Genomic DNA, 26,038 nt, shown 5'->3' on the forward strand with positions numbered 1-26,038 from the left:
GCTCATCGTCATATTCTACATATCATACTTGTTAATCCAGACTCTGGTATCCCTCCACTCTGATATGATTGTGGTTTCTGGTTTATTCATTTTTTTTGGTAATCTAGTGATTTCATTTGGCTCCGTTTAACCTTCGGTAAACCCTTGGTTGCAGTTGAGTGGCTGACGATCGACTATCCAAAACTTTTAATGCTTTCTCGTGAAAGAGCTCTTAACAATTCATATAATACCTAATCGTTGCAGTCGGCTATAAACGAGAGGATTAGCGCGCGCTCCCGTCGCTGTAAAGCGGGCGCGCTCGCGACATTTAAAGCTGTTGATCCCTTGCGTCACTACTACACATTAGTCGCGGGCGGGAGTGGAGTTTACATTCGGGGCACGGAGGGAAAACACTAACAGCTACACACTCCAAACTGCCAAACACGCGAGCATTAGAGGAATGGCGTCTGTGAGTGTTGTGGGGCAGCAGCCGGGTCCGCACAGGCTGGACTCGGAACAGCAAATCCTGCTCCTCAAACTGTCCACCAGCAAGAAGAAAATCACCCAGCCGAGGAAATTGTCCTGGGAAAGGATGCTGTTCGCGAGAAGCTCAGGGAGCGGCGGGGAGTGCGGGTCAGTCACTCCCAAAGACGAAGCGCAAACTCATCCCTCGCCTCTCGGAGCCGCCGGAGGAACGGCAGCCGGAGGAGGGATGATGCCCTGCGAAGGATGCGGTGCCCCGGCCGCACCGGAGGCGCCACGTAGCCCGAACCAGGACGGAGAGGATGGCAACGACAGGGTCATCACGGGGACGCGAGAAAGTCAAACCGGGCACATCACCAATGCCTGCAACATCAGCTGTGACTCAAACCATAACACGGGGGGTCGGAGGGGGGGCTCGCTGAAGGACTCTCGGGTCGAGGGAAGCGGACCGGTGGCGAATAAACATAAACGATCCCTCCGGCACCGAGACGCGCCTCACGGGAGACGCAACTCTCGGAATGGAGAGAGCGACCATCAGGGCATCTCCTCTCCTCAGGGAGAGAGCGGCGGTCTGCCGCTGGAGCGGCTCACACAGGGCAGGACTGGAGTGGTGAAGCTGGCCCGAACCGAGCCCCACCGCATGGAAGCCTGGTCCATCTTTCCTCAGGGGATGGACCCGCGCGTGAGGACCGAAAGAGGCGAAGGACACCGTTTCAAAGCCATGCCGGTGAAGCAGGACTGGTGTGACGCCTGTAGCCAACAGATCACTGCGCATGTACTCAAGTGTCAAAGTAAGTATGGGAACCACACAAGCACTTTTGTGCATCACCATCCAAACGCCGCGTGACCGTTTCTGGTGGATTTCTCCTCATGAGGTGGTTTGGAAAAGGCTGCGTTTCTGTTTAAACTTAAAGGTCCCTGTGTTGTTTCTGGAACAATATTGCGTTATTGGATAGAAAAAGGCCCCCAATGCTAAACATTTCCATACTGGTGCCCGCATGCAAAATATGGTGCACGTGTCTTTGTGAGTGAACCAGCAGGAAATGGAAGGGCATTTTTTAATCATTTTTCTCCACAGACACAACCAAAATCCTTTCTTGCAAAGCCACTTATCTAGTCCTTCCAGCTTTTCCTTCCCAGAGTTCTCACTCTGGTTAAATGCAACCAAAGAAAGATAGTAGAAGTCACAGTGCCGCAGAGGTGAAATGTTCTTACCACTTTAGCTGATTTCGGTTCAATTTTACTCCAACAAAACAGAATTTTTCCGTGAAAAAAGGTTAGGAAAGGCAGATAAACTGTCGAATACTGTAACACAGACTCACTGCCCTCACTGTACATGGGCCGGTGCTTACTGTGGAGCCTGAAAGCCCACCCCGAAGCAGCAAAATCCTGCTCTGATTTTACATTAGTCATTGTGCTTAAATGTCTCTCTGGGCTTCAAACTTGACTACTGAGATTTGCTCGCATTTTAATGACATCACTCCAGCCTGCACAACTCTAAGAGAGACAAAGTTTGAGCAAAACCAATTTGACCAAGCAGCATGTGTCTGTGTTTAATCTAGCTATGTTGACACACACACACACACACACACACACACACACACACACACACACACACACACACACACACACACACACACACACACATGTTTTCACCAGAAACATTAAGTTCAACCTGAAGAACCTCTGTGAGCTTTCCTGTGCACATAGTGTGCATGCGGGCTCTGTGTTGAGTGTGTGTGTGTGTGTGCATAAATGTGTGTTCATGTTCAGCCTGCGGCTGCTGAGTTGGCATTGTGTCAGCAGCACTGTCATGGGGAGGCTGGGGCTGCAGGGCAGTGTGGGATAAAGCAAACGAGGGAAGAACTGACGGTGAGGAAAGAAATGAAGGAAGAAAGGGAAACTAAACTGAAACGGGGGAGAAAAAACCGAGTGGAAATGGAGCAGGGAGAGTAAAAGATGTGAGGAGCTGGAGCCCAAGGAAAAGTGGATGTCGTCAGGGTGATGGAAATCAGGAGAGACAAAGATCTGTACGCAATCTCGCGAGGAAAAAGTCAGCGTGGGTGAGGGATGGAGGGAGAGAGCACAAGTTTGTCCAGCACTGCAGAGCTGTCTGATTTAGTGTGCTATCAGCAAGAGCTCACTGGAGCGAGAGCAAAGATTACTGAAGCACTATTCACACACATACCCAGAGAGAGACACACACACACACATAGTTTCTTTATAGCCCGAGAAGTCTTTGCTTTGTTTTTTCCTTCAGCAGTCTCTTAATGGATCAAACTAATTAGCTGTACTTTCCTGCCAGCAGCTGTGCTCTGGAGCAAACCTCATGATTCTTTCTCTCAAAGCATCAGAAGTGAGAGTGTTGTACTCTCACAGAGGTCACCAGGCAATACAAAGTTAGGCATTTCAAGGTATTCTCTGAGAAAAAAAGGGCAACCGAAACTGCCAAAATAGAAACAGCAGACGTGCACCCGCAGTCGTCTTTCAACTATACACCCAGCAAATGACAGGGAATGAGAGCCGGAGGCCTTACAACCATAAACAACCATCATGCTGATTCTTTGTCTCGTTGCTTTTCTCCGTCTGCCTCTCGTAATTTATCACCCTCCCTCAATCTGCGTTGGATTTGTTGCATATAAGGCCTATAGGAACAGCTATTCAGAGCGTCCCCCTGGGACAGTTGTGGGCTTGCCCTGCAGAGGAATCTGTCAGTTTAACCTCAGCTCCCAGTCTCGTCATCTGCTGCTCTGTTGTTGCAGAGTTGGTTTTCATCTGGGTTTGTGTTTTTTTTGTTCTTCTCATATTTTCTCTCTTTATTACTCATCTTGGGAGTTCGATCAGAGCCTCATATGTGGCGCAGCTTTCCCACTCCATTTGCACAGAGACACTGCACAGATATGCAAGCCCTATGTCATATCAGACCATAACTGGTCATAACATAGTGAAACATTTTCAACCTGTCAGCTTGGTGCTGTACAGATGTTATGCACTGGGAAATATATAGCACATAAGATGTATAACATATATAGAAGACAGATATTTCTAATGTAAGTCAACACGATTACATAAAAGTGCACGGTAAAGTCAAGTTTATAGCAGATTTATAAACCTTTTTTTTTTAGTATTTGGGTTGTTTCATTTTAATAGTCAATTGGAACTTTTTGGTGATTTAATTTGTTAGTTCTCTATGTTTTCTTCCCCTGGATTAATGCTGGAAAATGGTTTGGAATGGTAGGGAGTCAGGGACGGGAATGGCAACCTCCTTAATCCCAGCCCTGAGCGTCCCCAGCCAAGGATTACACAATATCCCAGGAGTGCAGTTGTTGGGGATTACAGACAGACAGAGTTAGATGTCAGATTAATATTTAATTAAACGCTTTAGAGGACTCGTGCTGTTGTGGCACTGCTGCTCTCTCTGAATGCGTTTGGCAGTCCCGTCTCGTCAGTCTTTGTTAAACAACGAGACGTGTGCCCCTTGCTCGGTTACACTTTAAATGGTTGCCACCTTTAACATCATGTTAGCGCTGAACTCCTGGGTTTAGCATCTGAGTAGCAGAAGGAGGCTTGATGTGATCAAACCGCCAAACCTAGTAGCAGACTGTACAGATTTGTTGACATGTAATTGGATATCATATGTTTCACTGAATGAACTGTAAAATGTCAGTTTCATGCAGTTACCTTACATTCAACCACATTATAGGGTTTAACAAACATTTATTTACTGGCTGTTTACAAAAGCTTAATATCAAGATGCTCAACATCTAGAATTTGACCAACTTTACTTGAACAAATGTCCGTTGACATTAATGGCTCGAATTCAATTGCACTGACAGCATCATCGTAGGCATATTTTCTGTTTGGGCCACTTGGAAAAAAAGCGAAACCTTTAACACGGAGGGGCCAATTTGTCAGATTTGCAGCAAAAAGTTGATGATCAAAGGTGCTATGACCAATGTCAGTGGCGTAAAACTAAAAGCGACATAAAATGATCAGAAAAGATGAAAAAAGCATTGCCAACTAACGTTTAATGATTGCGGCCGTGCTCGCCTGAAAGGGAATGCCGTAAATTCTCATGAAGGAACTCTTAAGGAGTTTTTTTTCATGAACTTATCTTTGAATTGGGTTGTGTGATGTACTTATGAGCAGTGAGCGCTAACTGCGGCTGAGTAGTCAGCCTCGGCTGAGGAATAAAACAACTCAAACATAGAAACAATTTTACAGCCGTTCGAGCGAATGCTTTATTTCGGATGGTTACACCACGTCACTAATGAACTGGAGAGCGCATTGGGGTGGATTTGCGTAACACGTTGTTGCAGCCAGGGCAGTTCTTGAACGCACCGCGGGCAGTGTTGACAACTGACAACTGTTTGATGAGGAAGTGACGCGATGTAAATATCCAACCAAACTGCTTAGTCTTATAAAGACTTTATACAACTCCGCTCGGATAATCAAATTAAAATGAAAAAATGGAATTATCCCCCTTAATCCGAATTTAAATTTTTTTTTTATGTAAAAACGCATTTTTTTTAAATGATCAATGGTCATGGTTACCCTCCTTTGTTTACACACCATGACGTTCCCCATGTGTCTTTTCGAGAATATGAAGTACAATTTCCTTAATCCCCATCCCCTCCTGACCCTACCTCCTCCCCTGGCCTGCACAGTGCAGGCCTTGTCTTAGGAACCTTCACAGCCATTTCACATCCACTTTACCAAAACCCTATTCACAGTGTAAGATGAAAACATGGGAGGTGGGTTGTGTTAAATGGCTCATAACCTTCATGTCCCAACATACCACTGCTGCCACTCCTGCCAGACCTGCAGTGAAACCAGAGTTTGTATGTCTTGAGTTGAAATCAGTTACATCATACTTGTAATTAACTGCGTTTTACCATTACGCTGCCACAATGAAGCTTGCTGAGATGTAGGGCATGCAGATAAGGGTTTTTTGTTTTCTTCCTGAAAAGACCTGAATGTTTTAGTTCTCTCGCATGTGCATCTGCACTCTGCTGTTTGTATGACAGAACGGTGGGGATTTTCAGGCAGGCTATATTTAGGTCGCCCTTGGTGGATACTGATCAGAGGACTGCAGAGCCAGGGGTGGTCACAGCAGAAAGACACTCTTAAGGACATGCTACCATAGGATTGGGCAGTCTGGAGAGTTTGGACTGGAGAGAATGGCATGTGTAATGATACCCAATCTATAAAAAAAACAGGAACCTCAGAGAAATAGGAAAAAAAGATGTCATATGCCCGTGAGTGAAACTGGTGAGCACATCCTGTGCCTCAAAACTCTTCGGTTTTAGAAGTAGGGCATGTGAAGATGTCCTTGTGCCGATCCATCTCTTTATTTCACACTGCATATTGATAACCAATGTACTGCACGTCATTTCATCCCACACACACAAACACAAACACAAATACACACGGACTTGAAGCAAGATATGCACTTCACACTGACAAGATATGTGACTGTTTGGGGGGGGGAAAGAGAATGGCTGACTCACCTACCCTCAGCCAAGCTGGGGAGTTTTACAGCAAGAAGACAGAGAAGGGGGAGAAGAGAGGAGGCAGCGTCACTAACCGTCTCTGCAGTGCTCTGTGATGTCTTTGCTCTTTTGTCTAAAGATGCCCTCAGCTACTGAGGGAAAAAGTCAACTATTGGAGGAGGAGAGAGGGGAAAGTGTCCTGTTGCTGGTAAAAGAGGAGAGGAAGTAGTGGAGAAACTAGGACGCTGATGGTATTTGGGGGTGTCTGTCTCTTTAAGCTGGCTGGTTGTTACTGCAGAGTGTGTGGGTGCTGCAGTAGACGGAGAGAGGGGATGAGGGAGCAGTGGTAACAGAGAGACGGCAGGACGAGAGAGGAATAAGTCGTACGGCAGAGATCGGGGTCTCATGTCTCCTTGCGGAGGTGTGTGGAGGACAGTTTAGGTGCAGATCAGAGGAGAAAAAGTGTGGGGAGAGTAGAAAGGAGAGCATTGGGGAGTGTTGAGGAGAACAGGTGGAGGGGTGGCAGAGCGTGTGGAGAGGGGGCTGTTTATTCGGAGCGTGGCACCGGTGGCAGAGTGGCTACGCTGGGATGGCAGAGGGGGGCAGTGGGGGGGCTGGCGCTGGGGCAGTCCACAGAGGGACAGGGGAGGCCAGCGGCAGGACAGGAGGGCCAGCGAGGGTTACACGGTGCCTGCCGGATGGTACCACCATGCTCCGTCCATGGCACAGGTAGCATCTCTCCATACCGGGCAAGAGGAGGCAAGGGAAGGTACAGGGGTGGGGGCAGGGTCAAGGGGAGTCGAAAGAGTGGGCAGATCGTTTCTCGGCCAGGTGTCGCTGTGTCTGGAGGAGGTCAGGGGTGACTCGGAGGGGGAAGTGGGCAGCGCTTGTTTTGGGCACGTGTCGCGGCGGTTGGGGCGGCTGCTCAAGCGGCTGCCGAAGTCTCGCTCCTGGAGTGACAGCTTGCGAGTCCTCCGGCGATCATCCTCTAATGGATCTCTGCTTAACACCTCAGGTATGAAGATGCCAATGGAATGTGAGCAACACTGGAATTTTAAAAAATATGGAAATCTAACCAAATGAAATACCAGTTTCACAGGATTTAAAGAGGGGTCGGTACTTTTGGGGGGAAAAGAGAAAGATGATGAGTGGACAGGTTAAGCTGGGTGGGCCTCAAAGGCCGGCTGTAGGCCAAAATGTTTGTGTATTGTGTGCGCCAGTCTGCCTATCTTTGAACTGCAATGCCCTCCATCCCTGTTAGTCATTGTCTCTGTCCCCTATTAGCTAATCCATCCCCCTCGCTTTTGTGTAAGAGCACATAGTGTTTATCGGTGTAAGACTGTGTGATTTAACCACGAGGACAGAGGCTGCAGATAGATTGGAAACAGGGGAACAGTCTAGTAAACAGGTCAGATGAAAGCAGTAGCAGTTTTTTCTTGCCTCAGAAAGACGTCTGTCACACATACAAACACAGAAAACATGTTCACTCTTTTCAGAGAATCTTAGATAAGTGCATTAAGATATTGACTTTCTTATTTCTAGCAGAAACTTGAGATACGGGTGAGTCCTGCTGTAGGCTGCATGTCATCGATTTTTCCCATGTATTCTCCAAATAAAGTGCTGGCTAATGCCTTCTTTTTCTGAGGTTGATGAATACATAATGTAACATTAGCAGAAAGTGTGGCTGGGGTGAAAAGAGGCAGGGAGCAAAAGGGCTGGGTGCTGCAGATTCATTGATTCGTTCCCAAAGAGGGACTGACAGCGGAGTTTAAAAAAAGATGTGGCTCTGGCTCTTTTATGTGTGTGCGCGTGTATCCTCCTGTGTAAGTGTGATAAGACTCTGACCAAACATGACTCAGGGAGCACTTAATCAAAAACACCCCTCTCCACCTGAATGACGTCATGCTGCAGCCTTCAAAGCTTGAGAAACAGCGTCTCCAGCGCGGGCTGCTGCAGACAGATAGTGCCTATTTTTAGATGGTGTTCCCTGTAAGGAAACCTAGTTAATCCTTTTAGGAGTAAACTGTCCCAAATTGGATTCCTTGGTCCAAACTATCTATCATCTGCCCTAAGTAATTGTGGATGACACCAGATGTCAGGGAATTCTTCTTAGATGCTGCAAAAACTACGAATGAAATAGCTTACTGACAATAGTCTAAAGTTTGGCGGAGAGACGAATGTTGCGTTACAGGAGATGACCATTAACGTGTGTTTGTGCACGTATTCATTTCACAGAACTGTTTTTGCACTCATCTCTGTACAAAACTGAACATTATTTGCACTACTGTTATACTTGCACTACTCCAAATCCACTGCATACCATAATTTTAGTCGTAGAAAACATCAAAGACCTTTACATTTACTTTGCACGTATATATTTGCACATAAACATATTTATTTTATTTTACTTACTCTGCATGTGCCACTTTACTCTGATGTCAATATCAGAGACTTTGTATATATATATATATCCACACTGTGCTGTCACTCTTTTTACCAGCTACCATAGTTTATTTCTGCTTTGTATTAAAGTGTTAATTTAAGTTAAATGTAACTGCTGCGCTGAACTATTGAGTTGCCTGTGTATGTCCTGTACGTATACAGATCTGACAATAAAGTTGACTTTGACTTTGACTTGATTTCAATTGAAAGTTCTCGTCACTAGGCCTGGACAACATTTGAGGGCTGCTGCATATGAAGTGTTTCCAAAAATCTATCAAAGAGGCACCTCACCATCTTTACACACCAACATTAGCTAACCCTTTGTACGGAGCACTTCTCAGCATGTGAAGGAAGTCGAAGGCTCTTAAGTGTGAGGAACTAATCCCAGTTATCTCATCAGCGTCGGGCTTAGAGACAGACAATTCAAAGCGAAAGCCTGTGTAACACTTCAGGGACATGCAGTTTAAAACATGTGATACTGGGTGATAGGGTGATACTGCTGAAGCTAAACCATGCCGTTTGGGTGGCAAGGTGCAGTGGTTCTCCGGAGTGGTGCTCTGGTTTCCTCCCACAGTCTAAAGACATGCATGGTAAGCTAAGTGGTGACTCTAAATTGACTGTAGGTGTGAGTGGTTGTCTATGATTGCCCTGTTATGCACTGATGGCCGCTGGGATAGGCTGCAGCCAAGGGCAACTCTGAACAGGAGGCCTAGAGAATGGATGGATTGCATTATAGGAAATGTAGAATCCAGTAATAGGTTTTAGTGATATCAATAAATCCTGTTTTCTGTTTGTTAGATTTAGCTTTTGAACTTAAAGGTTTGTTTGAGTTTTCCTGTGATTGATGTGAGTGCTGCTGATGTTGAGACTTCACTCAAGCTCTGCTTTTGTGATCACATCAGAAGCTTTTAGCCACCTCTCATGGCCTACACGTAGTGATGGATTTTTTTTTTTTTTATCTACATGTTAACAGATGAAAGCGGCGTCATTTTGTCCCAACACAGATAAAAGCCAGAAGATAGTGTCCACCTGAGCATTTCCAGATTTTTCCATGAGACTACTGAATTGATCCACACTCAGCCAAGAGAATTATGTGTTCCATGCTTAGTATCTGTAATTGCATTTTGCAGTTTGGGTGTATAATGGCAATGGTAACAAATTGAGTTTAAGCTTCAAAAAATGCTTTATTGATTGTCTAATTAAACCCAAAGTGTTCAGTAATCGTACACATCCACTGCCATATTTTCATAAAGCAGAATGCATTGAGCATCCAGCTGTATTTATCTGCAGCTCTCTGAATAGAGTTAGGTATTTGAAAAGGAATTTGATTTAAAGTAGAGAAATAGAGCACAGTTCTTGTTTGTTTGGTTTTTTTGGGGGGGGAGCATCTGTAGTTGAAAGAGAGAGGAAGGCAGAGTCTGCTCATGCAGAAGAACAATGTCAGTAGTGAATATGAAATTACGTTTTTGCCCAAATAGACACAGATGTCAAGGGGAAGAGGGTCAGATTTTATGCAGCTTTTGGATTAGACTTGTTCGTTCATGTCTGGTGGGTCATCATGTGAAGTGATAATCATCATGACATGATGTCTGTGTGTGCAACTGGGGGAGAAATGGACATGATGCAAGATGTATGAAAATGGAACAGCTTGATATTTGAATTTCTAATGTGCTGAGAGATGCAGAACTGTGGGATGAGTAGCACGGTGTGTTTTTGTATATAATCAGCCCACAGAGGGACATGAATAATTGCTGTAAATCAACTGTGATGGGATCAGACTAGCTAAAGCCCCCCAAAGACCCCAAAGCTGCTTTTAAGTCTGTCTTAGACCTGCAGAGCTCATTTCAGGTTCATTAGAGACTGTGTTAATAACCTAACCCCGTACCCCCTCCATCCTCAACCAGACATGGAGTAAATACAATATAAACGCCCCCCTACCGTCCGTGGCTTCTATCTGCTGCCATACAGACATCCTCCATGACCTAAGAGAGACACTAATCTGTGTTTTTACCCTCCACTGTCTGTTCCACACCCACTGTCTCGCAGAAAAAAAAAACAACCACCCACATCCCCTATCTTAGAATTCCTGTCTTAGTCCAATTTTTGATTACACACAGGAACATCTCAGGTTACATTAGATGATCCCAAAGAGGTTAAACATCTGGTTCCTTTAGTTTGAGGGGAGTGGGGGAGAAAAGAATTATAAAACAAAGATTATTGAAGATAGAAATGAGAAACAATGTCCCAGAGAGCTCCATCATTCCCGTCTCCCCATCGCAGGCGCTGTTATCGATCTGCGCAAGAGTGGAAGTTAACACACCTGCCACAAATAGATCTTTACATGCTGTATATATGAGCTCCCTCATCTCTTCCAGTGCACACATACTGGTTTCCAAGGCTATGTCTCTCTCCATCTCTTTCCCTGTGCATCATTTTCCTGGATCTCTCTGGCTAGGCAATATCAGTTAAAAAGCTGTCAGACTGGAAGGTCAGACACCAAAACAGGTCTGGTCATGCATTTCCAGATGCAGCCAGGACCGGCCTAACACCGCAGTCCTCCTTCATGTTGAGACAACACACAGACTTAAGACACTGAAGCTCCGTACACGAGGAGGCTGATGATTGTTTATGGCACAACTTCATTACAGTCTCTTGGTGTCCTGTACCCATTTTACACTCTGTCATCAAAGTGCCTACATTTTAGAACAGCGTTATCCATCCGGGGAAACAGTTCGGTAAAATTATAGATATAAAGGAATTTCCTCGTAAAAGTAGCAGCAAAGGTGCGGTCGGTGGCGTAGTGGGTTGAGCAGGCGCCCCATGTACAGAGGCTACAGCTGGCTCCGGTTCGAGTCCCGCGCCCTTTGCTGCGTGTCATTCCCCCTCTCTCTGCTCCCTGTCTCCTGTCTCTCTTCAACTGTCCCGTCCATTAAAGGCATAAAAAGCCCCAAAAAATAAAAAATCATTTAAAAAAGCAGCAGCAACACATGGACAGCAATAAGGGGGGAATAATGACAAGAATCCATCGTGATGCATTTGAAAGATCAAACGAAGCTTTGCGGCCTACTTGAGAAAAGACTAAAAGAACAAGATTCATTTAAACTGACTGGCCCTTAATTCATAAATGCCTGTAAAAGCAGAAACTGGGCAGGCCACAGTCCTCCTGAATGGACCAATTTGCTCTGACTGGTCATCTCCACTGGACTGTGCAGGCACCGCTCACCATTTCACATCAGCTCAGGGTTTTTTTAGTGAATTCAAAGTAATGGGGCAGGCACTCTTAAAAGCTAGAAACGTTTAACCTTTAATGACCTTTTTTTTCATTTTGCATCACACCGCATATTGCCTGAGATGGAACTGAGTAGACTACACGAGGAATAATTTCCCTGCTTCAGTGCTGATCTTTAGAAACAAAAGCAAATGTGTGGAGTAAAAGATCAGATTTTGCAATGATAATTCCCCAGTAAGTGAGCCTGAACACAACCCTTCCTGAAACACCAGCAGAGGGGAATCTGCCTCAGAGTGTTTCATTTGAAGGAACTTCTCCATTTGACAGTCTGTATAACTGCGTACTTTCCACGGATCAGAAAAGGAAAACCCCTGCGAGTTCCAACAAAACTGTTACAGGATGGGCTCTAACTTTGCAATCAACCACAAGCACTCAGAAAAATAGACGAGAACCAATACAGCCGACTCCATTCTTCTGTACTTTCTCTTTTACTCTTTTTTACTTTCTCTTTGACTTAACCTGTGTTAACATGCCTGCATAACCTTGAGAAACCCCTCTGGGTGTCACACATGCTGCGTCTAGCAGAAGCACACCTGATAAATATATCCACTCTTGCAACATACGGACACTCACACGCACACACACCTTTAGTTACCTACGGTGAAAAGCCTGCATCATGTGATTTCTGTGACTCTCCCATTTAACAGCTGATCTGGAGCCACTGAGAACAGAATCTATGCGGCGTGTCACATGAGCACATGTGTGAATATTTGGTCCAAAATGCTGAAACGTCATTTTCTGTGAGAGGCAGACATCTTATCAGTGTGGGAATAATTTGGATAAACTATGTCTTGCTGACAGTGCCGTATCATGCAGGTGTACTTGAAAGATGCTCCTTTGCAGCAGTCTGAGCAGCATCTCTGAATCTTGCGGCCAATTATCAACAGGATCCTTCTCGTCGCCTTGTTCCAAAACTGATTCTCTGCCTCAAGAATGACTGTGGAACAGATGTAAACATGGCTAGATGTGGAGACAATGACAGAGTCTGTGATCCACACTGAGGATGGAGGGAGTAAATGAAGAAAAAACGTGGGACAGGAAAGGAGTTTCTCCTTTCCTTTGCCCTGTGTGCTTCCTTTCTTTTTGTCTCTCTGCAGTGACCTCTAAACTGTCATGAGAAGAGCAAGCCTTATCTGAACTCTTCCCTTTCCTCGACACATCCCTCCCGTCGGCGAGGTGACGCGGCCCTTCCTTCTCCCTCTATCTCGGCCGACCGCTCTGGCGCACACACGTACTTAGATCTGTCCTCGCCTCCTGTGCAGGGACCTCCAGAGAGCAAAGTATTCCGAATACGAGCTGCCCTATTTACTTGACGTGCGCCCTGTTTCAGACTACCCGGTCCAGTTCCTTTACACTCTGTTATCTGACACGGCTTTCGTAACGTGTGTTTCATTCCCAAAAATACAGTTCTCTATATTCATTTGAAGTTCAAATCGAATAGATGACTTCCACACATTGTATTTTACTTATGACTTTATGGAAGCAGAGCTCTTCTGTTTCAGCAGTGGTCATCAAGCTGCTAGTTACCATGGTGACAGTGCTGATGCTGAGTGTGAGAAACACAGTTGTGATATCTTAGCAGACAGAGCAGCAGAAAAAAAAACAGGCCAAGCCTATTTACTGTATTAGGCACTGCTCACAGCTCAGATATAAAATGGAAGAAAATGTTTTGTTTTTACCAGGATTTGTTTTTTAAAGACTAGTCTTTCTCATTGTTTTATACCCTACAGAAGCTTTCCCCCTTTGACTACTCAGAGTTCCCCCGAAACAGCGTCTCTTCTTGCCAGTGCAGCTTTAAGACCTTGTCGTCTTCTTTGCTTCAGCCTGGATTGTGTCGCCGTCTAAAGGGAGAAGTGAGAGCTGAGGCTGTGCGTCTTAGCAGGAAAGCCTGTGACCACAGTAAAGTCTGAGAGATAGAAACAGGCAGAGAATAACTTGTGTGGAATTATTTGGAAATGTTTTTTTGGGAGTTTTGGAGGAAGTATCTCAATCTTTTTATTTCTAGCTCAGCAGCAGATGAGAGCTGGCCATATCAGGACAGCTGAACCGGCAACATTTCCTTGGCCTTTAATGTTTAATTGGAGTATCACTCCGTTATGCCCTCATTAATGTATCTGCACTAGAAGGCTTCATCTTACATGGCAGATTTACACATTTACACATCTCCAGCGGTTAAATCAAGGTGCTTGATCAAAGCAGGTATTCAAGCCTTGAAGTATTTTTCTTTGCTATCACATTATTTGGCTTTGTTGTCTTGTTTGTATCTTGCATGAATCTCTCTGTAGACAATATATAAATTGGGATTAATAAAGTATCCATCTATCTATCTATCTATCTATCTATCTATCTATCTATCTATCTATCTATCTATCTATCTATCTATCTATCTATCTATCTATCTATCTATCTATCTATCTATCTATCTATCTATCTATCTAAAACAAGCTATGTTTCGCTTATGCTTACAGATTGTATGTGTAAGTATGGTTTTAGCCACTAGATGGAGCCATTTCTCTGTAGAGGGAGCCAACTAATCAGAATTGGGCTACCTTCTTTATGACAAACTCACACTTCTACAGGAGATTAATCGTTATTATTACACAGTCAAACACTGGTGTAATAGTGACTGCTGCTCTCTGATTGGTTCCATCTTACTGTTTGCTGTTATCTCTTATCGCTGTGTCTTCGTCTTCATCAGACTGCAGCTACACCTGCCACCTGGAGTGTGAGAGTCGGGTCCAACTCGACTGCAACCAGAGGGACAGGGAGCCAGAAGAAACCCAATCTCCCAGAAGCCACTGCTCCTCTACAGCTCCTCTGCGCAAAGTGAGTACTTAGAAAATAAATAGCTTTTGTTTAGAGGAAGTAAGACTTGAGAAAACGGTGTGGTGAACGACGTGTTATTTTAGGGACACTGAGAAATAGCAAACCCTTTCCATAGTTTGACCACCTTTTATGAGTGTGCTGTGTGTACGTGTGTGACTCAGGATTGGGTAATAGGATCCATCTCTCCATGCCTACACTTTTACACAACCATCATCAGATCACGCAACACGCTGTCCCTCCTTGACCGTTTACTTTTGGATTCATTTAAGCAGTTGTTTGCTTTTTTTGGTCTCATAATGTTCTCAGGACAGAAGACACGTCACATGTGCACCCATCTGCATCCTCCTCCTCCCCTTCTCTTGCCACCCTCACCCCATGTTTTTCCTCCCCATCACCTCCTCGCATTATTGGCTTGTTTCATCCTGTCGGTGCTGGATCATAATGTCCTCACTTCCTCATGTCTTGTCAAACAGAGACAGACCAGTTAGGTTACTCGCTGTTCTCTGATGCTTCTCTGCTGTGTCGTAGTTGGGTCAGCTTAAACTATTTCTTAATCTATTCTCTCACAACAAGAGAGTCAAGAATCAACTGCCCGAATCAAGAGAGAATAGTTTTCGAAAGAACAGTTCATTAAGTTGAAGTTCAAATTCATAGCTTCAGCTTTCAGTCAGCTTCCTGTTTTTTCTTACTGTACAACCAACAAAGTTATACAGTAGTGGTTGAGTAAAATTCAGCCTTAGAATATTTCCTCACTCATTCTTTGCAGAGGCACCTAGTAGGACACAAGAACCTAAAACAGTGTTTCTGCTCCCACGCAGTTTTGTCCGCACACTATAACCCATACACTGATACACATATTGTGTACAAGAGAAGGTTGGAGCCACAGAACAACACGAGCCTGGGTGGCAGGCTGTTGGCAGTTACTCTATGCTCCGGGCCAGATTAGACTAAATTAGACCCCCGGCAGCGTGCCATTAGTGGTGCTATCCTTGCAGAGAGCAGGAGCAAATGTTCACGCTGCCCTGGAAGTATGAGAATGGAGATAAATGGTGCACATTTTCCCAAAAGTCCTGTTTGGTGTCCTGTTTGGTGCATTAACTGCTTAACAGCAGCTCCTGCAGTTTACACAAACCAACGCTGGGTTTTTATCATTATGAAGTTTATTTGATGATCGATGATCATACAAATACAGTATTTGATTTTGATTTGACAGTGTTTTATGTACACTGTATGCAACTATTACAGTGGTTCATAATGTTCATCAGTCTCGTGAAGAAGACACACTTGGTTTCATGACTTACGTTACTTACCAATAGAGGAATACAGCATGGAAAAAATGGTGTGAGACTAAGCTGAATTAAGATGTTTTCTTTTCTCAGATGAATGGAAATGATTCGAACAAATATTACAAACTGATTGTGGTTGGCTAAACGTTTGCTACTGCTACTGAAAAACATTAATATACAATCATTAAACACTTTTCAACCTCTGTGTCGATGAAGAGAATGAGCTGCAATTTGGAATCAAGCGAGCGTTGCTTGGATGTGTTTGAACCCAGGGCCTTGCTTCTCTGTGCACGCTGTGGTTTGGTTCATAGAAAGCACCACAGCGGTACTGCAAACCAGAGGAAAGATTACAGTTTATTTCCCGCAGTCCCCTTTCTCTATTTGCTCGGTTTTATGGCTGTGGCTGTGTGTGAGGTTGTGTTTTTCCCATCTATTGTTACTAAGTGTGTGCCTCAGCAAAAATTGATCCCCTTTTCACCCCAACACGCATCTACGCCGCTGCAGTCGTGCTCACATTCAGCACACTGACCGGGGTTTATTGACTTGGGCCAAAAGGAGCGTCTGTTTAGTATGCATTTGTGTATGTATGTGTGTGTGTGTGTGTGTGTGTGCATCCCCCGCTTGCTGTCTTCCCCCACAGTGATTAAATTGATAGAAGCAAAGAGCGGAGCAGCAAGTCATCACTCTTGAGTTGACTCAAACCTGACAGACATCCCATAAAAGGGGGTAACAGTGTCTCTGCATGCCACAGCACTCCCATAACACGTAAACCGACTTATATTGTGTCCAAGTACATTTGAAAATCATATTACAGAAAGAGGCACATGTGTGCAATCAATATCAGAGCTGACAGGGGCATTAGCTGGTTTTTGACAAGGTGGGTCACTGCCAGGGTATGCGGTCAGTGTAAGGTTAGAGGTCAGTGTAATCTCTTTTCTGGAGGCAGCCATTCATTATTTTCTCAATCTCACTTTGAGCAACATAAACTGGCTGCTTCAGCATCAAACCTGCAGTGTTTGTGCAGATGCATTCATATTCTCCATCTGACCCTGGCTGGTTTGGGTGCTGACAGTTTAGCCGTTATTATGGATTGATCCTACATAAAAGCCCCATTTATGGTGCCTCTGCTGGTTTCTAGTCAACCGTCGCATGCTGCAGCAGAACGTCAACAGAGCAGCCATCTTTCTCAGACCCGCTGCCGCTTCCTGTCTCCGCTGCTTTGACGTATGCAACTCAAAAGCTGAGAGGCCGCATATCTCTCTCCCTCATCAGCATTTCTCTGTCTGTTTACCCATGCCTCTGCCTCTGTCTTGCTTTCGTCTTCTGTGAGAGGAAGTGGCCATGCTCTGCAGGGTGCAGTTGCTTGCAGGAAGGGAGAGAGAGAGAGAGAGAGAGAGTGGAGGGAGAAGGGGGAGGGAGCTACTGATAACGCACTCAACCACAGATGGTTGAGCGAGGCTGCGAGAGACTGAGGGAGTAAAGACAGGCAGGGAGGAGAGGAGAGTGGGAAAAGAGAGAAGCGAGAGTGGGAGGAATCAGTCTCTGATGGTATTGCCAAAACAACGGACAGAAGAGGAGAACGTCTTGCGCTGCCACCAAGATATCTTCTGCTGCTGCTCACTCCTGACTCCAGCCACGGATGGATGCTTAGACAAATAAACACCGGCATAACTCAGCTGCTTCTGCAACTAGGACGTGAACTGAGCTGTCATTTGTTCCTTCGCAGCGACACTGAGCAGGACCAAAGCAGGATGTGGTATTGCATGCAAGTCTTTATTAGTTTGTGGGTATAACAGGTGCCCTTAGGTGAGCAGAGTTAACTTGAAACCGACCTGTAAACTGACTCCTTGACACCACTGGGTGCCTATATATGCGTGTGTGTGTGTGTGTGTGTGTGTGTGTGTGGAAAGGAGTCCCAAACTGTGCGTGAATGCGTGCCGGTCTTTTAGCTGCAAATGGCCAGGTACTATATAGCCCGTTTGTGACACCAGCATCAGAGCATTCTCTCACACACCCGCCAGGAGGAAGTGACACGTCTGTGCTCACTCTCATATTTCCTGGTCCCCTCTCCGGTGGCACCCAAAGTGCCGAATCTGAGCCGAGTTCACCTGTTTAGCCCTCGCAGGTGGGTTTGAACTCCCTGGATGCAACAGCAGAGGAGCGCTGACTTCTTCTGGATGAGCAAAGGACAGTTAGATACGTGTGGACTCTGATTGTGGCCGAGTGTCACTTCAGACCTGCAATTCTCGAGACAATCCAACACTTCCTCAAGCTGTCAACGTGCTGCTCTGGTGCTGCTCTGGTGCCAGAAGCTGTCCTCGTGGACCTCTCCATGACTGTCAATACAGTGCTGACCTCCTCCATGACCAGCAGTAACAGCATGAGCAGCGGGTACTGCAGCCTGGATGACGAAAGTGAGGACTTCACTTTCTTCACTGCCAAGACCTCGTTCTTCCAGAAGGCCAAGCACGCAGCGAAGGTACAGAATCTGTATGATACTCACTCTGATGGATGAAATTGTAATATCAGGAAATGCTGGAATGGATAAGATGGTTGGTGTCTCAGTGGTGCTGGGAAAGAAACTGACATTTATACGAAAAAAAACATGTACTTCAAAAGCAGAAGTCATGGGAGGAAGTGGTGCTGTTGTTTAAGCAGGCCTCTAGGTGTGTGTGTGTGTGTGTGTGTGTGTGTGTGGGGGCGAACACATGCGAGTGTGTAAGAGGGGTTTACTATCACACATCTGCATTGGGTAAAACTGATCTGCCGGCTTTCTCATCGAGGTTGATGCCTCAGGCAGCTCATTTGTCAAGTGAACGACTGTTAAAGAGTCAGTGAGACACACATCTATGTGCGGAGTGAGGACCTGCTGCCGTGTGGCCTCATCTCCCATCTCCTAAACACCGCTTCCAGAGATAACGCGTTCGCTTCCTTTCAGCACGGACGTTAATGATCTAAACGGGCAGACTCCATAATGGCTTCCTCTCTACAGCGAGTGGGAGAGGTTTCTGTAGAAACAAAGCTGATACTTTTGCAGTAGAGCGCGTGTGTGTGTGTGAGTGTGTGCATGTCTGTGCGCGGTGGCAACTATTACCGGTACTTTGTAGTTACCATAGCAACTCATGGTTTTGTTGGCACTTCCTGAGATTTTTGCTATGCTCTGCTCTGCATTCAGTCGCTTCACACACAATTTTGTAATGAACCATTAGCATCACATACACATCGCTGCTTGCCCTCCGGAGTGGGGTTTATTTTTTGTTGGGGTTTAACACTCAGTGGCTGATTTTCCAGTCAGAAAACCCAGTTGCGTGTAAATGTAAATTGTTTCTCAGGCCTCCTCTCGCTGTCCTTGTCCTGCACTCCCTTTGGTGTCTTGATTTGGAGAAGGTTTAATCTCTGAATAATTGACCAGCTGTGTTGTCAGCATGAGGAGTTAGGGAGGCTGCCATGTTGACTCAGAAGGGTATTGAGGTTAGCTCGTCTGTCTGGAAGCTGGCATGGAGGCTTATTACCCTGGCACCGTAGAGCCAAGAGAAAATTGTGTGAAATCTAATATTGCACTATTGTTCGCTGGGGAACATGGAAGGGAATGTGCTGTACATCATCAGCAGGAACTGGATCGTGTTCTGTGGCGCTAAAAGCAGCCCTGTTTGAATATGGAAAAAAGGTATGCAAAGATCCACGTGCTGTCCCGTGGATGGACACTTTGTCAGAAGTTTTTTTGTGTTACGTACTAAATATGTGTCACTGGGTTGTTAAAGCTTCCCCCGTGCACGTGCGCTGAAATACACAAAGATGCATCCATTGAATCAGTGGAGTTCTTTTTCTTTATGAATTATTTCCAGCGCTGAGCCTTTTGCTCCAGATTAGCCAGCCAGCTTTAATGCACGTGTGTGCATGCCGCGCATGTGTGTAGCTCTGTTAAAAACAAGGGGTGGCAGTTTTCTCCAATCTAATGCAAATATATGAGTAACATCTCTGCCAACTATAGAATGCATGCTCCTATGCATGGTGTCGGCTGTCCTTGATGCTGGTGCTGAAGAAGCGTGTGGGCGGCTGGTTAATGTATGTCGCAGAGTGCTAGTTGACCAAAAAAGCAAGTCTTTATCGCACAAAACATATAATATTAGGTTAAACACATGGATTGGGCTGTTATTATGTGCATTTAATCAGGTAATTCTAATTACTTGATATAATTGTTGTCATGGTTGCATATTGGTCCTAATCATCTCGGTGAAACAGACAGAGATTTGACCATTTGATAGAGCTGATGCCCTTTTGATGACCTTATCTCATTACATGCCTGTCCTCTGCTGTGGACACGTCAAATCTGCCTTGTGCTGTTTTTTGTTAAGAAGGCTTTTATTCATGTTCCTGTATTAATTTCCAATAAAAACCCGTTCTTCCTTAGAATGGTTAGAAGTGAATAGAGAAAGACAGATAAATTGTTAATCGTAATAATTTGTATGACAAAAAAATAAACAGTCTACTAAAATGTTATAATTCTGACAGCCCTAGATTACAAAGAGGTTAAATCTAGGTTGAAGATAATAATAATAATAATAATAATAATAATAATAATATATTTTATTTATAAAGCACTTTACATCAACTAAATGACCTCAGAGTGCTACATTTTAAAACTAGCATTTAAAAATAATAATAATAATAATAATAAAATAATAAAATTTCAAATGAAATGAAATGAAATGAAATTAAATAAAAATAAAAATAAATATAAAAATCTCTCAACCAAAAGGCTGAAACATGTTCAAGAGCCAGAGTCCATTTACCTTCTGTGAGAATCTACATAAACAAGGTTAGAGTAAGTTTGCAGAAAATGAACATGTGTAACTGTAACGTCCTCTGAAATGATAGAAAGAAGCCTGTGACTGTTTGTCCATTCACACACGTGTGCATGTGCGCATGCACTGCTGGCAGTGATGGCACGCAGCCTTCTCAGAGCTGTGAAACAGAACCTGCGTGCGCGTTGTTGACTGCGCCTCTCCTCTTCAACACTTAAACCAAGCGTAGCTGTAGCACCTGAATGTGTGCAAAGGTGTCATCTTCTTCCTTAGTCGCACACAAACAAATACTGTGTGTGCACACACGCACGGTGTAATCCACTGTGAACAAAAATGGTGGTCAAATTATCCAAAGGGGCATGTTTTAGAACATGATTTAGTAGTGAGTGCTTTGCGGTGACATCTCCAGCAGTCATATGACCTCTGATGTCCAATCTCATCACAGTGAGCAGAGTCACTCTTGTCGCCCTGAGGTTGTGTGTGAATCTGCATGGCATACAAAAAAAAAAATGCTTACATAACAGTCAACGACATCTTACACTTCTCAGCTATATGACATCTGTCAGGATAATACTGATGGACCAGATAACATGGACTGTACCAGTCTATGTCACCTGCAATATAATAGTTTTCACCAGACAGTGACAAAACAATCAGTGGGCGCACTTTATAAATAGCCCCAAGCCTGAGCTTCAGTGGTTCAGTGTACCATTAATTGTCAAATTAGCATTCAGAGAAGGACACACTCTGCGCATCACCTGTCTCATGAGGGATGTTATAGCTACATGCCTCCCACTGTGAGTGGGTGCTGAAAATGGAGTGATGTTACAACTTGAAAGCGACAAGAGATGATCTCAGTACTATAAAAAAAAAAAGAGGGGGGACTTTTAAAGGTGCAAATTCAACAAAAGTGGATTATTTGGTACAAACGATTGAAAATGTTGATGAGATCATTAAATGATCCTACTAAACCTACTCTATGGTCAAATAAGTTTTGATGGGTACTTAAATTGATAGAAGAGAGATTCAGACTGACAAATGACTGCTTAAAGGACAAATTATATTTCCCATGCCTTCACACGCACTTGCTTAGAGTGCTAACTCCTGTCATCACTGTATATTTAGTTTCCCATCACTCTGCTTCTGTGGCCTCACGGTCATTTGCTCCACCATGACCTGATCCAGCCAGGACTTTGTGGGCTCCCGGGGCCAAAAGCTTCACCGTTGTCAAACTCTATTGTTGTTCAATCACTCTCACTGGTATGCAGAAAGGGAGGGAAGGGCACTGCCTCCGATACATTTGGAAACTCGCACACAAACGCAGGAATTCCTGCAAGGTTCTTTTCATTTTGTTGCTGTTGACTGGGAGGAATTTCGTGAAACAAGTTGACTCCTACATACCCCTCAGATTCTTTTCCTAACCCTGGATTACACAACACTCGCTTGACATTGCTCCAGCACAATTTAAGGATCTTTATTTATTTCTATGGATGTGAATAGGTCAGTAAACTCACTGTTTATGGGTCTTGAAACATAGAGAACAGAGGGTTGTGATCTCTGATGTAACACAGATACACCGAAAGAATATTATCTCCCATAACCTTTTTTTTTCGGTTATTCTTTTGGCGTTTATTTAAGCTTTATGACTGGGCCTATAATTGGCATTGAGGAGTGCCAAATTTTGAGTGGCCAAATTCACACACCTCATACTCTCTGTTTTCTACCCTCTCATGGACAAATATTTCCAAGCAACAGCTGCTAATCAGCCTTGAATCTTATTTGTTCTGATGTTGTCAGCCAGGACTGACTTATGTTCTGTATGTGTGTTGGTTGTCACCATGAGGATGCCTCAGTTTCTGCATGTGCACACACACACACACACACACACACATATGAACCCATTCTCCCCGCATGTATTGAAAGAAATAGTGACCTCATCGCACACGCTGAGGACTCCCCTTCAGAGAAAGATTCCTGCCCCACATTTGCTCTTCTTCTCACACTCTCCCTCTACACCAGAAAGTGCACACAAACTGTTGATGAAGGTGTGGGGGGGGGGGACTATTGTAAGATAGAGGATGCATCCCACTGTACTAAAAATAACCTAGTCAAACTCTGTGTTGCTAAGGCTGGCTCAGCAGCCACTCTTTCATCATTGCTCGCCGCTTACTTGCTTCTTTTACTGCCTCCCCCTCCTCCTCCCTTCCGTCATGGTTTCTTCCCTCTCTGTGTCAGAAGAATGAATGAGAGGGAGGCAACGCTGTCAATATTCTCAGGCTGTGATGCTGAACGTGTGATTAGCTCCATTCACAACATTTCTTGACTCCCATGTGTAAGAGCACTGAGGAAGAAGAGGTGTTTTGGTGAGTATGGGCATCCCCATCGATCACAGTCAAAGATTCAGCTGTTCTATCAAGCAGTGTCAAAGATGGAGGACAGGAGAGCTTGGAGATCACCCCGTTTAGCTTTGTTATCAACAATTACAGTATGACAGCACGTATTCCTGCAAGTCTTTAGGCCCAGTTTTTCAAAGGGATGCAGGCACCTCTGATTCTGCTGCGTCTCTTTATAAATTTGAGCAAAGACTAATTATTTGATTTGTACAGGACAGGATCAAGTGGCACCATCTGCTGGTTAAAACACTTGTATTACTCATGCCAACACTTATGCACTTGTTGTTTTTTTTTGTTTGTTTTCAGCAGAGTGAGACAAAAGAACAAGAGGAGAAAGGGACTAAAGACCTGTCAGAGGAAGACGTGCAGACCAGGATAAACGAGTATAATGCTCAAGTCTCCGAAAATGGCATGAAACTGGTGAGTATACACACACACACACACACACACTCTAAATCAGGCACACTAACACTAATTATAGGCGCATGATTTATCAAATAAAGCTTTATATTCTTATATATGTCTCTTTTAATTAAATGAAACACTACTTTATTTATTCCAAAGGGAATTTATGTAGTTTATCGGTAAATAAGACATATTGATGATTTGGAAAACTTGTTAAAAAAGTTGCAAAGAGACTAAATTATTTGGAGCAGGTTTTAAGCAAAACTTAAACACAAGAACAAAATAGAAAACACATTTTACAAAACAAAACAAGAAAAAAATGGAAAATACAAAACCTAAAGCCAACAAAAGGGCTACTAAGTTAAAAACACAGCCTTTTAGACCAAGCTACAGAAAAAAAGAGAACACAAAACAATGCTTAAGACATGTTTTTCCGTTTTTTTATAGTTATTTTTTATTAATTATTAGCGTCTTGGATTCGTAGGTGTTGTTTTTTTCTGTTTTGTTTGATTTCCTTAAGTGTTTTGCACCTCAGGGCCCCTGTTACAGTTTGATGAGAAAATCAGTGCCACTTCCATGTCTCATATTTACTTTCAATATATAAAGTTTTTCCCAGGAGCCACGTAGCTTTACGTAGCCTGAAGATACGATACAGAGCTTAATTCCCAATTTTGCTCTTTGGCTTTTCACAAATTGTACAAACAGGATTAAGATTTTTAAAAGTTAGAAAATATGGCAGAACGTAAAGGAGATGATTCTTGATTTTTCTGGTCACACACACACATACACAGTTCTTCTTTCCTGCTGTGTAAACATAATCATACAGAACTCTCTCCGTCTTCTCTTGTGTGCATCAGGCTGTAGACGGATCTTACACAGGTTTCATAAAGGTCCATCTGCGGCTCAGTCGACCAGTAACGGTCCCTGCTGTGGAGGCGACAGGCTCAGAGGGAGTGTCCAGGCTGACGGGCAGCCGGCGGGCATCAGAGGACCAGGACGATACGGACAGTGGGTGTGCTGAAAAGAGAACCTCCTTCTACTTACCAAGTGACTGTGTGAAGCAGCTCCACATCAGCTCTCTGACCACCACCAGAGAGGTCATTCAGGGCTTGCTGAAGAAGTTCATGGTGTTGGACAATCCCCGCAAGTTTGCCTTGTACAGGCAGACGCACCGCGACGGGCAGGGTGAGGAAAAAACAGCTAGGCACTGGGAGGCATGTTTTGCAGGACGCATTTCTTTTTTTTCTTTTTTTTCCCCAAATCTCTTTATTGAGTTTTTGCAGACAGTACAGAAGGAAAAAAGATATCAGTTTCACATTGCGTCGAAGCGTCTGCTTTAAAGTGAAGTACAAAATTTAAAAAAAAGGAAACAGGACAAAAAGAGAACCCTAACATAACTGCCCCTCCCGACAACCCATGTCAGATGTAGTCACAGCAAACAACGTAGTTATTATACAGCATATGGCAACATAAGAGAAAAATTGAAAAATTGAAGTATAAAAAAGTATAAAATAATAATAATAAATAATATATGAATAAAAATCAATAATAATAATAATTAAAAGGATAAATGACAAGAGAAGAAAGTAAACGGATAAAGTGTGTGGAGGGGGGGTATTCTCTCTTTCCAACTGTTAAGAAGCGTCCTCGGCATCGTCAGGAGTAACATCAAGACTATTACTATTATAAGCCAGCAGTGGGTCCCAAGTTTTATGAAATGCTGTCAAAGATCCCTTCTGTGAGAACCTTAAAGGTAGGGTAGGAGATCCTGGATTTTGAGTTCAGCGAAGCTGCATTTTGAAAATGCACAGGTCAAAAGTCCCAACCCTTTTCTTCAGACTTCCCCCGAAGCCACGCCTCTAGAGTACATGAACGCGCAATGCTTGTTCACGAGCACAAAGGTGCACGAGCGCTGTTCTGACAGCAAGCATCGATTGGTTTGGCTAACTTTTGCTAACTTTTTCTCATGGCGGATTCACAGGTAAGAAAATACCTTTCGACATCATAATGAACCGTTTAATAATGCTAGGTGCTAGCCAAGCTGGCTCTAGTTTAGCTTCCTGCCAAGCTTCTGGGCACGCGTAATTCATTCACAAAGCAGGGTACGCGCACAGGGGGAAGGAGGAGCAGATTGCAGTTTGATAGACGCATCAGAATCCAATCATCGTTAACAGTCCGTTCAGGATGATTGGATAGTGTTTTTCCTGGATTGTTCGTTCTAGAGGCCACTAAAACTTTTCATATTTGTGTCAAAACTTTTAATTAATTGGTTGCAATGGGGGTGTGAAGAGTATTTCAAGCAATATGTAAAAAAACGCTCCAGAAAAAGAACCCCTACCCCGCCTTTAACTTCTCTAACTTTAGACAGTGTAAAATTTCCCGTATCCAATTGTTGTGAGTCGGTGGAGAAACCTGTTTCCATTTGAGGAGAATGCTACGCCTGGCAAGCAGGGCGGTAAAGGCCATGACACACAAGACGCATTTCTAACAGTTGACTTGTTTTTGTCTTTGTGCAGACCTGTTCCAGAAGCTTCCTCTGTCTGAACGTCCCCTTCTCCTGAGGTTGATTGCCGGTCCAGATGCAAAGCAGCTCAGTTTCGTCCTTAAGGAAAATGAGACTGGAGAGGTAGAGGTGAGA

At 44.2% G+C, this 26,038-nt stretch overlaps 1 protein-coding gene across 4 annotated transcripts in view; it reads left to right on the forward strand.

Annotated features, from left to right (window-relative positions):
• Positions 1–346: 346 nt before the first annotated feature.
• The window catches only part of rassf5 (Ras association domain family member 5), a 28,241-nt gene continuing 2,549 nt past the window's right edge, over positions 347–26,038 (forward strand). Inside the window, exons 1-5 of one of the 4 annotated variants that reach the window (XM_075460709.1) lie at positions 347–1,253; positions 14,384–14,511; positions 23,302–23,415; positions 24,258–24,585; positions 25,917–26,032. In XM_075460709.1, coding sequence (XP_075316824.1) covers positions 440–1,253; positions 14,384–14,511; positions 23,302–23,415; positions 24,258–24,585; positions 25,917–26,032 — 1,500 coding nt within the window. In that variant the 5' untranslated portion in view covers positions 347–439. Of the gene's footprint in view, positions 1,254–14,383; positions 14,512–17,235; positions 18,277–23,301; positions 23,416–24,257; positions 24,586–25,916; positions 26,033–26,038 lie in introns of those variants that run through there. The other 3 variants (XM_075460711.1, XM_075460712.1, XM_075460713.1) reach the window with 3 other exon arrangements.

Source organism: Odontesthes bonariensis, chromosome 3 (assembly GCF_027942865.1).
Source record: "Odontesthes bonariensis isolate fOdoBon6 chromosome 3, fOdoBon6.hap1, whole genome shotgun sequence".
Lineage (NCBI taxonomy): Eukaryota > Metazoa > Chordata > Actinopteri > Atheriniformes > Atherinopsidae > Odontesthes > Odontesthes bonariensis.